The sequence below is a fragment of the Abramis brama genome (assembly GCF_963993115.1).
Source record: "Abramis brama genome assembly, chromosome: 13".
Lineage (NCBI taxonomy): Eukaryota > Metazoa > Chordata > Actinopteri > Cypriniformes > Leuciscidae > Abramis > Abramis brama.
The window spans coordinates 20,360,208-20,373,980 of record NC_139975.1 but is presented as its reverse complement, the minus strand read 5'-3'; the positions used below and the strand labels follow the sequence as shown (position 1 = coordinate 20,373,980).

General features: G+C 36.1%; 1 protein-coding gene across 7 annotated transcripts in view; it reads right to left on the bottom strand.

The window, feature by feature from the left end:
* sorbs2b (sorbin and SH3 domain containing 2b) overlaps positions 1-13,773 on the bottom strand; it is a 47,738-nt gene that overhangs the window by 21,894 nt on the left and 12,071 nt on the right. For 2 of the 7 annotated variants that reach the window (XM_084133333.1, XM_084133337.1), the window contains exons 3-8: positions 11,882-11,932; positions 7,055-7,081; positions 6,732-6,859; positions 3,816-4,166; positions 2,427-2,568; positions 586-734 (exon numbers count right to left, since the gene is read on the bottom strand). In XM_084133333.1, coding sequence (XP_083989459.1) covers positions 586-734; positions 2,427-2,568; positions 3,816-4,166; positions 6,732-6,859; positions 7,055-7,081; positions 11,882-11,932 — 848 coding nt within the window. Of the gene's footprint in view, positions 1-585; positions 735-2,426; positions 2,569-3,815; positions 4,167-5,743; positions 6,038-6,731; positions 6,860-7,054; positions 7,082-8,902; positions 8,999-11,881; positions 11,933-13,773 lie in introns of those variants that run through there. The other 5 variants (XM_084133331.1, XM_084133332.1, XM_084133336.1 and 2 more) reach the window with 5 other exon arrangements.

Sequence of the window (13,773 nt, the reverse complement as noted above, 5' to 3'; positions counted from 1 at the left end):
TATATATAATTTCCATCACGATGCTGTAAAACACAATACATTATTTGAGATGCGATAGAAATGACATTGTGGTGGAAATGTACATAACTTTTAAATGACAAAAATATCAGAAGTCCACAGAGCCAAGATACCCATTAATGCCCACAGTTGAAGAAACACCCATATACAGCTTTAATATTTATTTATTAATATTAATATTTTATTCCTCAAAAAGGATTATATCTATTCTAAGATGCACAGCATAATATTGGGTTACACTTTATTTCTCATTAGTGTATTAGTAGACTATTAGTAGACTGTTAGGTTAGGGTTAGGTGTTACGGTTCAGGTTAATATAATAGTTTATTTTATGTTATTTTATATTAATTGTAAAGTTACTTATAGTAGAATGTATGTTGAGGAACCATCAAAATAAAGTGTTAGCAGATATTAAGCAGACAGTCTACTACTACTCTAATGAGAGTTAGATGACGTGTGGTTGCAAAGGTACTTATAGTTAGTAGAAAGTCTAAAGTGGGCCATCAAAATAAAATGTTACCAAATATGGAAACAAAAGATTAACATCCTAGAATAGCATTAACTCACCGTCCGTATGGCAACGGGAATCCCGGACTCATCCACAGGACCGATGCCAGTATATTGCGGAGCTTTCCCTGTTGTTTCTTTCCTGTCAGTCTGTGGTGCTCGTGCAGGAGGATCCACGTTGGCGTAGACTGGGGTGCTAGTCTCAGAGGCTGATGGGTAGAAGACAGGGTCAATTTGGGGTGAGTGAGTTTTTAGTAATTCCCATGGAACTAACCAACATTCCCATGTTCATAACTGTGAAATACAGCCAGGTCAGGGATACAGTGCACACTGTAATTGCAAATCAGGAGAAAGAATCCATAAATATGTTGATTCCAGTGTTTCAGCATATAGCAGCTCTACACACAGTCCGACATGTACAGGCATCCAGACTGAAGCCTTTTTGGGGAAAAACAACAAAATGTGCTCTGTAAAACAAAGGCCACCCCCACGCATACAGACGCTCTAATCCCAGTGTCTCAGCTCCTCCCTCACCCCAACCCCTCCGTCGCTCAGATTTGAGCTTAATCCCCAGCATTTTCCATTTGGGATTAGAGAGATTGCAGGAGCACGCTCAGAGCGGACCAGTCCAGATACGCTTAGTGTCACACGGCCAGTAAACACCTCTACAGTCAGGTCATGCTTTCTTACTCATTAGCACTTTATTAGGGCCTGGCACATCAACAGTGATTTATCAGAGATCAATTTTACAGCTGTACTGTAATGCTTATGAGATACACTTGGCAGTACAGGTGTTTGCAGGACAGGTGGATGGTAGGAGTTACTTTAACATCAGCAACAGCCATTCTGGAATATATGTATTTTTACGGTTCTGCTACACCATATCTCTGATTAATTATTAAAGCCATGTTCACAAAGTATGCTGCTTATTAGGGCTGGGTATCAACAAAGATTTCCTGATTCAATTTGTTTCTGATTCACAAACTCTTGATTCAATTTTGATTCACTTCATTAGGGTATATTTCAGTTATAATGTTTATTTTGCTAACATAAGAAATACATTTTCTCTCTGTAAATTACACAGGTCAGTGTTTCAGACTGATTAAAACTAATAATGAATCTTATTGAACTTAATTTAAAAATAAAGTTTACTTTAGGAATCAGCCATTACAAAACACAAATATACTGTATAGGAATATACTCTAAGATAAAAATTTGATATAATACATTTTCATATATGGGAAATTTGTATTTTTCAATATACGGTAACCCATTTTGATGGTCCACTTTAGATATTCTATTGACTATATGTTGCACCTACAAGTTAATTAACTCTAATAAGAGTATTAGTAGACTCTGCTTAATATCTGCTAAACACTTTGTTTTGATGGCCCCCAAAAGTTAATCTACTGACTATAAGTAACTTTGCAAGTACATGCCAACTTATTCTACTAAATCTAAATCTACCCCAAAATGTTCTCTAATACTCAACTAATACTCTCATGAGAATAAGTTGACTTGTAGGTGCAACGTTACTTATGGTGAACAGAATGTCTAAAGGGGACCATCAAAATTAAGTGTAACAAAAAGGACTGCAATATATGCATAAACCATGTATGGCTATATATTGATACATATAAAATGAGAGTTGGCTTATGAGAGTCATTTGTTCATGAATCAGGCTGCTCTGGTCACAGTTGGCCACAAACTAACCTATAATTTATCACTATTTGGGAGAAAATGTATCAGATTGTATACATTTAATATGGTTATATAACCTGTGGCTGTGGTTAAACTAGCTACAAACTGAGATGCAATATACCATTTTCTCTGTTCTTACAAATGATGAAATTAATAATGAAAAGAGCACGGGGATGTGTTTGATTAGCTTTAGTACTCACCAGTGGTTCTAGCGTGCTGCATGGCTGTAATACTAGGACTCAGTGAAGGAGGAGGGGGGTATGTTGAGGGAGAGAAGGGTCTTTGGAGATGACTACGAGGACTTGCTGGCACAGTCAGACCCCCGTTCACAGTCATCTGGCCCTGTATAAAACAGCAAAGAGACACTGTTAACTAAAGAACCTTTAGGCATAAAAATTACACTGAGATTGAACTATTATGCCACAGATGACATCTGTTAGCCTTAATAAAATTGAAAGAGGATAAAGAACAGAACAAGGAAAACAAAACCACCAAAGACTTGTGGATTGATTAGTAAAATAAGCAAACAAAATACAGTGCCCACAAACAGGGAAGATATTCAAGGGGGGAAAAAATGTGTTTTAGATTTTGGAAGTGGTTAGTATTAAGTGTTAGTATACAAAAAGAGATACCACAGGAGCAGTACAAGAAGAAGTCTCAACTAAACCATGTTCTCCCACACCTAAAATCTTTGACAAAGACATAGTGTGACAACGACAAACTGAGCATTGACACAACATCAAGACAATCTGTATGGCAAAAGGTGTTAGTGACGACCCTTGAGACCACTGATGCAGAGTTTATGTGAATCTATAGCAGAGGCGATGTTAGTATTTTTATAATCACACAGAGAAGAAATGCTGAAACCACTAAATGTGAACACTGGACAAGTGATATTGGTGTTTGTTGAACTAGCCCCTAAAACGCAGAGGAATGGTCTCAAATTAGAAACAGTCGACAATAAGTTTGTACAAAGCAAGTAGAAATGAGCTAAAGGAGTTTTCAAAGGGATAAGAGAAAAGTGAAAGAACAGAAAATGAATGAAAAAATAAATATCGTTCAAAAGTTTTGAGTTGGAAAAATTTGTTAATGTTTTTCGAAAGTCTCAAGAAAATGTTCACCAAGGCTGCATTTATTTGATTAAAAATACAGTAAAAATACTATTTAAAATCACTGTTTTCTATTGTAATATATTTTAAAAGGCAAGTTATTCCAGTGATGACAAAGCTGAATTTTCAGCATCATTACTCAAGCCTTCAGTGTCACATGATCCTTCAGAAAGCATTCTAATATGCTGATTTCAGGCTCAGTAAACATTTATTATTATTATTATCAATGCTGAAAAAAAGTTGTGCTTCTTAATTTGTATGAAAACTGAGATACATTTATTTCAGGATTCTTTGATGAGTAGAGAGTTCAAAGCATTTATTTGAAATAGAAATCTTTTGTAACATTATAAATGTCTTTACTGTCACTTTTGATCAACAAAAAAAAAGTTAAAATGGAAGTAGGAATACTTATAAAAACTGACAAAGAAAGAAACAGTAAGACAGACATGACAGAGTGTTGAACTGCCGGTGAATAGTTACATTAGTGGTGCTAGCTGCAGGGAAGTGTAACCACATGTTGTCTGTGACCGCACTCATCTGGCTGAGGGTTGGAGACGGGGTACGAGAGCCACCCTCTGGGCCAAGTCCACACGCCCTCAACTCCTCCAGCACTGCTGTGGATGCTTCGCTCTGAGTGCGGGAAGAGCAGCGGCTCTGCCCCAGTGGAGGCTCCGAGCCGGGAGAGGGAGGGCCTGGAGAAGGGGTCTCTGGGTGAAGGTCAGGTGCTCTGGAGCTGATGAAATCGAGGGAGAATCTGAGCCGATTAGGGGGTGAGTGTGAGGTCAGTGCTGTTCCAGGATAGGTTTGTTTAAGAAGGACTGGTACCTCAGGCTGAATGACAGAGAGGAGAGTGGCACAGATGAGACTCAGCAGTTGGCACAGCGCGTGTGAGAGATGAAGTGATGTGATGCAGCGAATGGCTGTGCGTTAGAGAGGATGGAGGGGTTACAGATCAAAATGTTATTCCAATGTTGCATTAAAGCATAAGGCTAAAGAAGTTTAAAACTTCACTAAGATCACAATGAGGTGACAACCAATTCTAAGTCACATTGTATTGCAGAAAATATGTATATGTATATATAAAATAAATAAAACATTGAAATGGCATGGAAAATGTCATATTCACATTACACGTATGTATGTATGTATATATATATATATATATATATATATATATATATATATATATATATATCACAAGTAACGCATTGCATAATCAAATTACTTTTTTTCAAGTAACTAGTAAAGTAACGCATTACTTTTAACTTTACAAAATAATGTCTTACTTTTTAAATAAGTAGCACAAGTTATTGACTGACACCTATTTTGTCCCTATGTTAAGAGAAATCTAGAGTAAGTGCAGATGTGTTGTGTGCGCTGTGTGTATCCATGATGGATATTGTAGTTCTAGACTTAATGTGAGCATTTACTCATCTTGCACAAAAATAGATTCAGTATTCCTCAATATGAATAAAAACAGTCCAAATGCAAACTGAGAAAATTACGCAACCCTGCAATAATTAAATAAGTTAAATTACACAAATAGACTTTATGTATTTAAACTTACTTTATTAACCGGTGTCTTTGTTGCTGCATTTTGATGATTCAATTAAACCATACTAATAAGCAAAATGACTTCAGATAAACATCGTGTAAGAGTGTTGAACTTTCTTCTCCTGCGTCCTATTCATCTGCGATTCAGAATGAATCACCGCTGAAAGGTTTGTCTGAGCTGTGCCCTCTATTGTACAGGTGTGAATTTGCATTTCCTTCATTTCACTTTTGGTGTGAAAGGGCCTTTACGTTTGCCGAAAATAGAAATTAAAAAAACAAACAAGCAAGCACAGCCCGGCTGAGAAAAAGTAATAAAAACATAACGTTAAACATTACTTTCCATTAAAAGTAACTAACGCAATTATTTTTTAGGGAGTAACACGATATTGTAACACATTACTTTTAAAAGTAACTTTTATATATATATATATTTTTTTTAAGTTTTATTTTAATTTTATATAGTTAAAAGTAATGTGTTACTTTACTAGTTACTTGAAAAAAAGTAATTTGATTATGCAATGCGTTACTTGTGATATATATATATATATATATATACACACGAATAATGTGAATATGGCATTTTCCATGGCATTTCAATGTTTATTTATTTTATATATACATATACATATTATAACATATATAATTAATTTTTATAAAAAATACAGTAATATTGTGAAATCGTATTCAATTTAAAATAAACTTTATTATGATTTGAAAATATAATGACAGCAACCTGAATGTTCTTCAGCAAAATGGAGAAACTGCATTAGTTATGTTTGCTAAAACACAGCATGGCGTAGGGGAGGGTGTTATTAAGCTAATGCATATGCGATTATGAAATCCGTGACATATACCACTGGAGGGGCTGCAGATGGCAGTGGAGGGCAGGGGCGTGAGTGGCTATCCGGGAGGTCCATCCTTTTAGGAGGGGTCGGGGGTCTCAAAGACAGTGCCTGTGTGCGCCGTCCCGATATCAGTGGCATAGGGTTAATGCGAATGGAGAGGGAAGCTACGTGTCTCTCCAACTCCCTAGATGAAGGGTGCAAGTAGGACTGCCCTGCTTGTAAAGAGCATGAGATTTGGTCCTCTGTGGACAGCAGTCTGTGGGAATGGACACTATGCTCTTGTGCCTGATTAAGGACAGTGGGCTGTAGGATATTAGAGCACAGGTCAGATACTGTTGTTCTGTGGTGGTTCTCTCATTGAATAAGGGTGTGGATGTGCTTGCCTTGGAGAATAATCTCTCTGAGATAAACAGTTGATTGTTATAGTGAGGACATGTATAAGGCGGTAAAATTCTGCTGTATTACCATCAGCAGGGCATAACTTGTGTGACAGTGAGAAAACAAACATATTACACATACAGAGGAGATTGGATTAAATAATATTAAAATCATAAATTCTCTGTAGCTGGAAAGGATAGATAGATAGATAGATAGATAGATAGATAGATAGATAGATAGATAGATAGATAGATAGATAGATAGATAGATAGATAGATAGATAGATAGATAGAAAGATAGATAGATAGATAGATAGATAGATAGATAGATAGATAGATAGATAGATAGATAGATAGATAGATAGATAGATAGATAGATAGATAGATAGATAGATAGATAGATAGATAGAATAAATCCATAAGTCAGTTGAGAGCTTTTCTTTGTGCTCAGTTTTCAAACTGAGCAGTAAGCTAGAAAAGGGTGTGACCGGTACAGTTAAAAATGTCATTAATAAAACCTGTCGAATGGACTTCCACAGGGGTTTCCTGTGGAAGGAAAACCTCCAGCGACAGAAAGGATAAGAAAAACAAATGAGTGAAGTAAACACAGCAGAACGTACTGGTGTGGGAGACTTTTTATCCTGAAAGTTGGGCCTGACACTTCTGTAGCCTTTAGCTGCCAAAGAGGAAGAGCACAGGTCACCATTTCTCAGACCATCACTGGTGCTGCTGTTGGGCCTCCACAAATCTAGGAGACAAACAAAACACTTGAAAACGTGTTTAATATTCATATATACAAAATATTTCACCACAGAATGCCACTATTGACCAGTAAGAAATAATATTATGAGAAAGCTGAGCAGTAACAGTTACATTGATTTCCAAAGCATTATGTACTTGTTTGTAAAAAATATATTAAATAAATAAAATAAAGGCTGCTTACCTGAATCGTTGGATTGTGATTCAGAATCTATGCACAGGTGAAATTGAGATAAGATAACTTTGTTAAATACTAGCAAGAGATCTACTTTTCACAGTGAAATGAGGTACACTCTTAGGGCCAGATTTACTAACAGCTTGCGTCAGCGCAAACCCTCTTTTGGTGTTAAAAAACTACGTCAGGATTTACTAAAGACACGCAGTGAAAAATTAGCGCTGAAAATGCGTAGACAGGGTTATTCCTGCGGCTGACCTTATTGCATATGCATTTGTAGGAGTTTCCCTTTCAGACACAAAATGTATGGGAGGCGAGTATATAAATGAATAACACAAGGTGATTTATTAAGGTTTGTGCTAGTCAATTTACTGGTATTTGCGCCAAAAAAAGCATGTCTTAAACCAGACGCTAATTTGCGCTGCTCTTGATAAATTACGTTGGTCATTATGGAAATGATCTGGATGCATCTGTGTTCCTTAATTTGTGTGTCGTCAGAAGATCACGCGCAGAACTTTCCACTACCATCTGCGTCTTTTTGGAATTGAGCTCACACTAATTTGCCTTGTAAAGTAAATCTGGCCCTTAAACATCAAAGTTCTTTATTGGCATCAATGGTTTCATGAAGAACCTTTAACATTCATAGAACCTTTCCTCTGCAAAAAGGGTCCTTTAAGGTAGAAAAAAAGGTCCTTTAGATTATTAAAATGTTATTTACACTTTTTTGTTACTTACATTTATTGTTCTTTTAAGAACTGCTCATGGAAAGGTTCTTTGGGAAACCCAAAATGGTTATTTTATGGCATTGCTGTGAAAAGCCACTTTTGGAATCTTTATTTTAAAGAATATATTCACTTATTGGATATTCATGTTTTTAGCGGACTATGTGGCTCTATAGTGCGCAAATGTCATGCATAATTTATTCCAAACCACTGCTTTAACTTTTACAGCAGATGAATGGAAGTGAGGAAAATATATGGACAGCATGAAGAAAGAATGAAAGGCGAAGTGGGAAAGTTTTACAAATGAAGGGGGTTTTCCCTTAACATCTGGCAGTCAGTTACCACTTCTGCAAACTAATTTCAGAAAGGCTCTTTTAAAACACACACTTTTGTCTTAAATAAACACTTGATAAAAGTCAAAACTATTTATTTGATTTATTTTGTGTATAATGTAACATAAAAACCCTTGCTCATTAAGCACATTGCTAAATGAACAGCGGTCTAACTCTGTCCTGAATGGGATGTGTTTGTTCCTCGCTGTCTAATTAAACAATGGAGAATATGCGTGTGTGAGGTCATAGTCAGTGAGACTGCTCAAACAAAAAGGGTCACCCCCGGAGGAAACTGTGCCGAGAGGAGACGGGGGAAAAAGCCTGAAGTATACAATTGTTGCTATGGAAGTGCACAACTATGGCAACAATCTGGTCACTGTGAGCTGCATGCTTTTTCCCTTTAAGCAAAGAAAAGGAGAGCTCCAGCTCTCGAACAGTCCTTGAGGAGCTGCGAGCACAAGTTTGAGATGGCGAGCAAGGGTAATGGAGAGAAAGAAAGACAACCAGGGAGGGAGGTTGTGGTAGGACATAAGATGCAGCAGGATAAAACACAGATGTTGAGTGCAGTGAAGAGGAATTCCTGCTCACAGTGTCTGAGTAAACATACCGTCACATTAAACACCAGCAGAGTAAATACTCCACTGCTAATATATAATGATTATGACTAACAAGCAAACATGAACCACTCGTTGGCAAATATTTTAATTTTAATGAACTAGTTTTCAATGCATTATTGTAGTTTTATGGCAATATGATCTATGAAGCTCTATTAGTGTGATCTGTTTCCTGTACGGGAATGATACCTGTGAGCGTGTATAGGTTTGGTGAGCTCTGGATTCTCTTCATGGGGGTTAGAGTGAGTAAAAGCGTGGCGCTTTTGCGGATCTGTCCTCCACTGTCTGTGAAAAGTGCAGTAGCACATGCAAACACAAATGCACATGCATCAATACTGCTGCATGGCAAGATGACTGTGATTTACAGCAAGCAGGGTAATGTGAAACATGACCGTAGCAACTAAACAATATACATTACCAAAACAATTTAAGTGCCAGGGTGGATTAATGTATGTGTGACGTATATGCTTGGTTTACAGTATCTACACGTGTTGAATGGCTGGATGTGCTGTGCTCTGACTGACTGTACAGGGTTCCCACACCTTTTGACCTAAGAATTTCCATGATTTTTCCATGACTCCCTTTCCATTTCCATTTTCCAGACATTACAAGCACATGGTTTAAAACTAAGCACAAAAATGTACAGTGTATTGACTATAGAAATTCATATAACTTTTTAAAATGTCTTTAAAACCTGACTTTTCAGCACCTGGAAATCACACTTTTAAAATGTACTGATATTTTTCCCGGACTTCTCTGGTTTTACCTTTTACTGCTGTGTAAATACTGTGTATAAGCACAAACATACCACTCAAAAGTTTGGGGTCAGTAAGATTTTGTTTGTTTGTTTTTTTAGAAAAATAACAGTAACTAAAAAACATTTACATTGAAACATATATTTTAAATAAATGCCTTTCTATTCATCAAAGAATCCTGAAAAATTTTACACAAAAATATTAAGCAGCACAGCTGTTTTCAACATTGATTGATGAGAAATGTTTCTTGAGCAGAAAATCAGCATATTAGAATGATTTCTGGAGGGTTATGTGACACTGAAGACTAGAGTAATACCTGCTAATAATTATATTAAAATAGAAAACAGTTGCTTTAAACTGTAATAATCTTACCAACCACAAACATTAGAACAGTAGAGTATATAGCAGTGTATTAAATAGTGTATTAAACACCATAACATCTAATATATAGCAAAAAAATTACATTTTGCATTAGCCTTAAAGTGATAGTTCACCTAAAAATGAAAATTTTGTCATCATTTAGTCATCCTCAAGTTGTTCTAAACATGTATGAGTTACCTTTGTTCTGCAAAGAAGATATTTTGAAGAATGGTAACCAAATAGTTTCTGGTCCCCATTGACTTCCATAGTATTTTTTTTGGATTTATTTAGTATTTATACTATGGAAGTCAATGGGGACCAGCATCTCTTTGGTTACCAACATCGTTCAAAATATTTTCTTTTGTGTTCAGCACAAGACATAAATTCATACAGGTTTGGAACAACATAAGGGTAAGTAAATGATTATGAGTATTTTCATTTTTGGGTGAACTGTCCCTTAAAGTGTTTTCTAAGAACTCCTGGCATCCAAGGTTGCCACAACCGAATCAGAACCTAAAACTGAGGACACTACGAGATAAATCTTGCAGATTGACAGGCTTTCAATGTTGGCACTGCCAGATGTAGCCTGATGGGTTTCCTCTTTTCTGACTGCTATACCTCTGGATGTCAAAAGGGCAGTTTGGATGCCAGAGTCTTCGCCAGACTCTAAGAAGACAGAGTTCTCAGAGACAGTCAGCCAAGAAATAAGAACACCCCCCTGCACAGCTTTTCCCAGAATCCCTGAGATGAATACAAAATCACATGCTCTGCCCAACAAAAACAAGTCCTGTTGGGTCTGTGTGAAGGGAAAGGCACATTTTCATTCCTTTCTGCCTCATAACACTTGATTAGAGTCAGTTTTGTGTAAATTGTTCACTATATTAATTATTTGTATACGTTTTTGTGGCTGGTAGGCAGTGTTCCCTCTCCTTTTTGCTCTTCCTAATTCAACTAAATGATAGTAAATGAATCAATTAAATTAAGTAATTTTTCGATTCTACATTTATTATGTAAATACATAATTAATAACAAAAAAAAATAAAAATGGCAGAAGTTTTGTAGAGGGCACAAAAGCATGAATCATTGCTGCGTATTTACAGTACAAGATTTCAGTTCCACATTGAGAATCAATAGACATATGGACGGACTCCAGCTGAAATGTCGCCCATTCATTTCGCTGTGTTTTAAGAAATCTCTAGCTGTTAGCCATATATTTTTTGTGTGGCTTCTAAGTTTTTCCTGTCTGTCTGGGAGCAGCATCAGATGTGCGCAGCTGCGAGGGAACCTGGTAGCCAGAAGATCTAGCTATTCCCTTACAATTTTTTTTAAATGTGCTGTGGTGTTACAGTATCATTAAGATCTGATGGCGACAAATGGAAATACCATGGTTCTTTGATATACACTAAGCTTAAGGTAATTTTTAGAAAATAAACGTGTTTAATCATGCATTCAATTGATCAAAACGGTTTAAAGTAAAGACATTCATAACGTTACAAAATATTTCCATTTCAAATAATTGCTGTTCTTTTGAACTTTCTATTCATCAAAGAATCCTTGGGAAAAAAAAGGAATCACGGTTTTCACAAAAATATTTAGCACAACTGTTTTCATTGATAATAACAAGAAATGGCTGCTGAAAATCCATCTTTGACGTTATTTTAAAATATAGTCAAATAGAAAACGGTTATTTTAAATTGCAATATTTTTTACAGTTTTACTGTCATTTTGATCTCATAAATGCAGCCTTGGTGAGTATAAGAGCCCCTTTTAAAAATTTAATTCTGACCCCAAACCTTTGAACAGTATTATAGTAGGTAATGATTACCATATTCATATATCATGACTTCTGCATGATTCTCCAATCTCAAAAAAAATCTTAAAATCAAATTGTGCCTGTCAAAAATTACCATTGTAAATTCTCAAAAACCATGGTATTATCATACCGTGTCAAAAAACACAACAATGCCAAAGTACTTTTTATAAAAATTTTCTTCAGATTTTAATTTGCCTTAAATGATTTCAACCATGCAAACTGAAACTGATTTGAACTAACCTGTGTTCATGTTGAAGATCTCTCCTTCTTGTGTCTTGATGTCACACAGTCCTGAAAGACATATCATTAAGAATCAGTCAGCAACCCGTACTCCTGGGTAAGTAAACCATTGATTTATCCGTGTGTACAGCATGTATGAGTGCAGGTAGAGTGGTATTGGCGTACCATCTCTCCCCGGCACAGCAGCATGCTAGCAAGTGTCTAATGTGGCTGGTTAACATCCCTCTTGGGATATGTGGCCCTGGAGTGAAAGGTGATACAAGCCTGGCGTTTCAGCTCAGAAACACGCAGCGCAGTATCAAAATACACACCATACATACACATATATCCTCACGCATTCTCTGATCTTACACATGACCACTTTTGGTGTGTTAGAGCTTAACAACTCTTTGAGTTCGTTGCCAGAAATGTACAGCCGTCACACACTAGTAGGGGGGCTATTGTAACTAATTAAACCCCTGTTTAGTTTGACCTAGATTACTAATTTTTCAGTGATAGATTAACAGCCCATGTGACCCTACTCCGGAAATATCTCACTTTTTTTTAGCACAAGCTGAATATTTCAGGGATGGTCTATGATAGGAACACTGTCATTTAATCACATTATTACATTACTTAACTCATCAGCAGAGGCAAAGAGCTGCAAATATGCCAGATAGGAGACACCGTGAGCGTGTGCTCATGTGCAAGACGCATGTCTAGCTTTCAGAGTGCCATGGCAGGCACGTGTGCCACTTGTCACATTTACGTAGACCACACGTCGTTCAACACCCAAAGTGTGCTGCACCTGAGACCATCCTTTGATAGCGGTATGCTACGCATTCACAGGTCATGACAAAAGAGAGGCATTCAAATTTGCTATTCTAAACCTTTTAAAGGGATAAATTAAATTTCTGTCATCATTTACTCACCTTCATGCCCTTCCAAGTATTTAAGATTATGTCAGGCAGTGTTCGTGCTGTTCTTTTCCATGTAATGAATGTGAGAAGGGTGACCAAAAATGAGAAAAAGTACCATAAAAGCATCATAACAGTAGTCCAATTTGCTGTGTTGTCTTCGGTTAAGTGTCACCTGGCATCTTATTACTATGTACTTGTATAAATATTATTTGTATATTATATTTTAAATTTAGTCTAAGCTTTACTCATTTTCTTATGTGCTTCTGTCATTTTAATATTTTATAAAATCTTCCTGTTTAGCTTTATTTTTATTTCAGTTTTAGTTTTTTAGTAATTTTGGTAGTTCAACTTAAACATTTTAATTTATATATATTTTATATATATTAATACTTATAAACTGTTTTATTGTAGCTTTATTTCAATTAACAAAAACTATTTTTAATAGTTTTAGTGTTCTTTAACATTAACAAGACCGATAACAACTTCTGACTTTTCCTCACAAAAGCTATCGTATAACATCAGATGATTTAGAATACAGCCTATGAGTCATATGGACCACTTTTGTGGTGATTTATTGTCATTTTTTAAACTTTCACTTTCATTTTATGAAAAAGAGCAGTGTCAACATCATCCTCCTAACTTAAGTACAAAAAACAAAACAAAAACAACATCATTTTGGGGTGACCTATCTCTTTAAAGGAGTTTGTAAATTCTAAATTCTAAAAAAAAGTGCCATACATTGTATCATCAGTTCTGTATAAAGGTAAATAAACAATCACCATCAGCCCTTAATAAATCATTGAGCCAAACAGGATTGCCCCATGCTGAGTCTCATTAAAAAACAGACCCAGAGGTCATCCTCAAAATAAATCTTCAGACACCACAGCCAATAAATCTGGATAAAAACACAAGGGACAGTTTTGCCTGGGACACCACTGGACTTTGCTAAATCACAGGTTGTAATGAACTGTCAGCAGTAAAAGATTATGATAT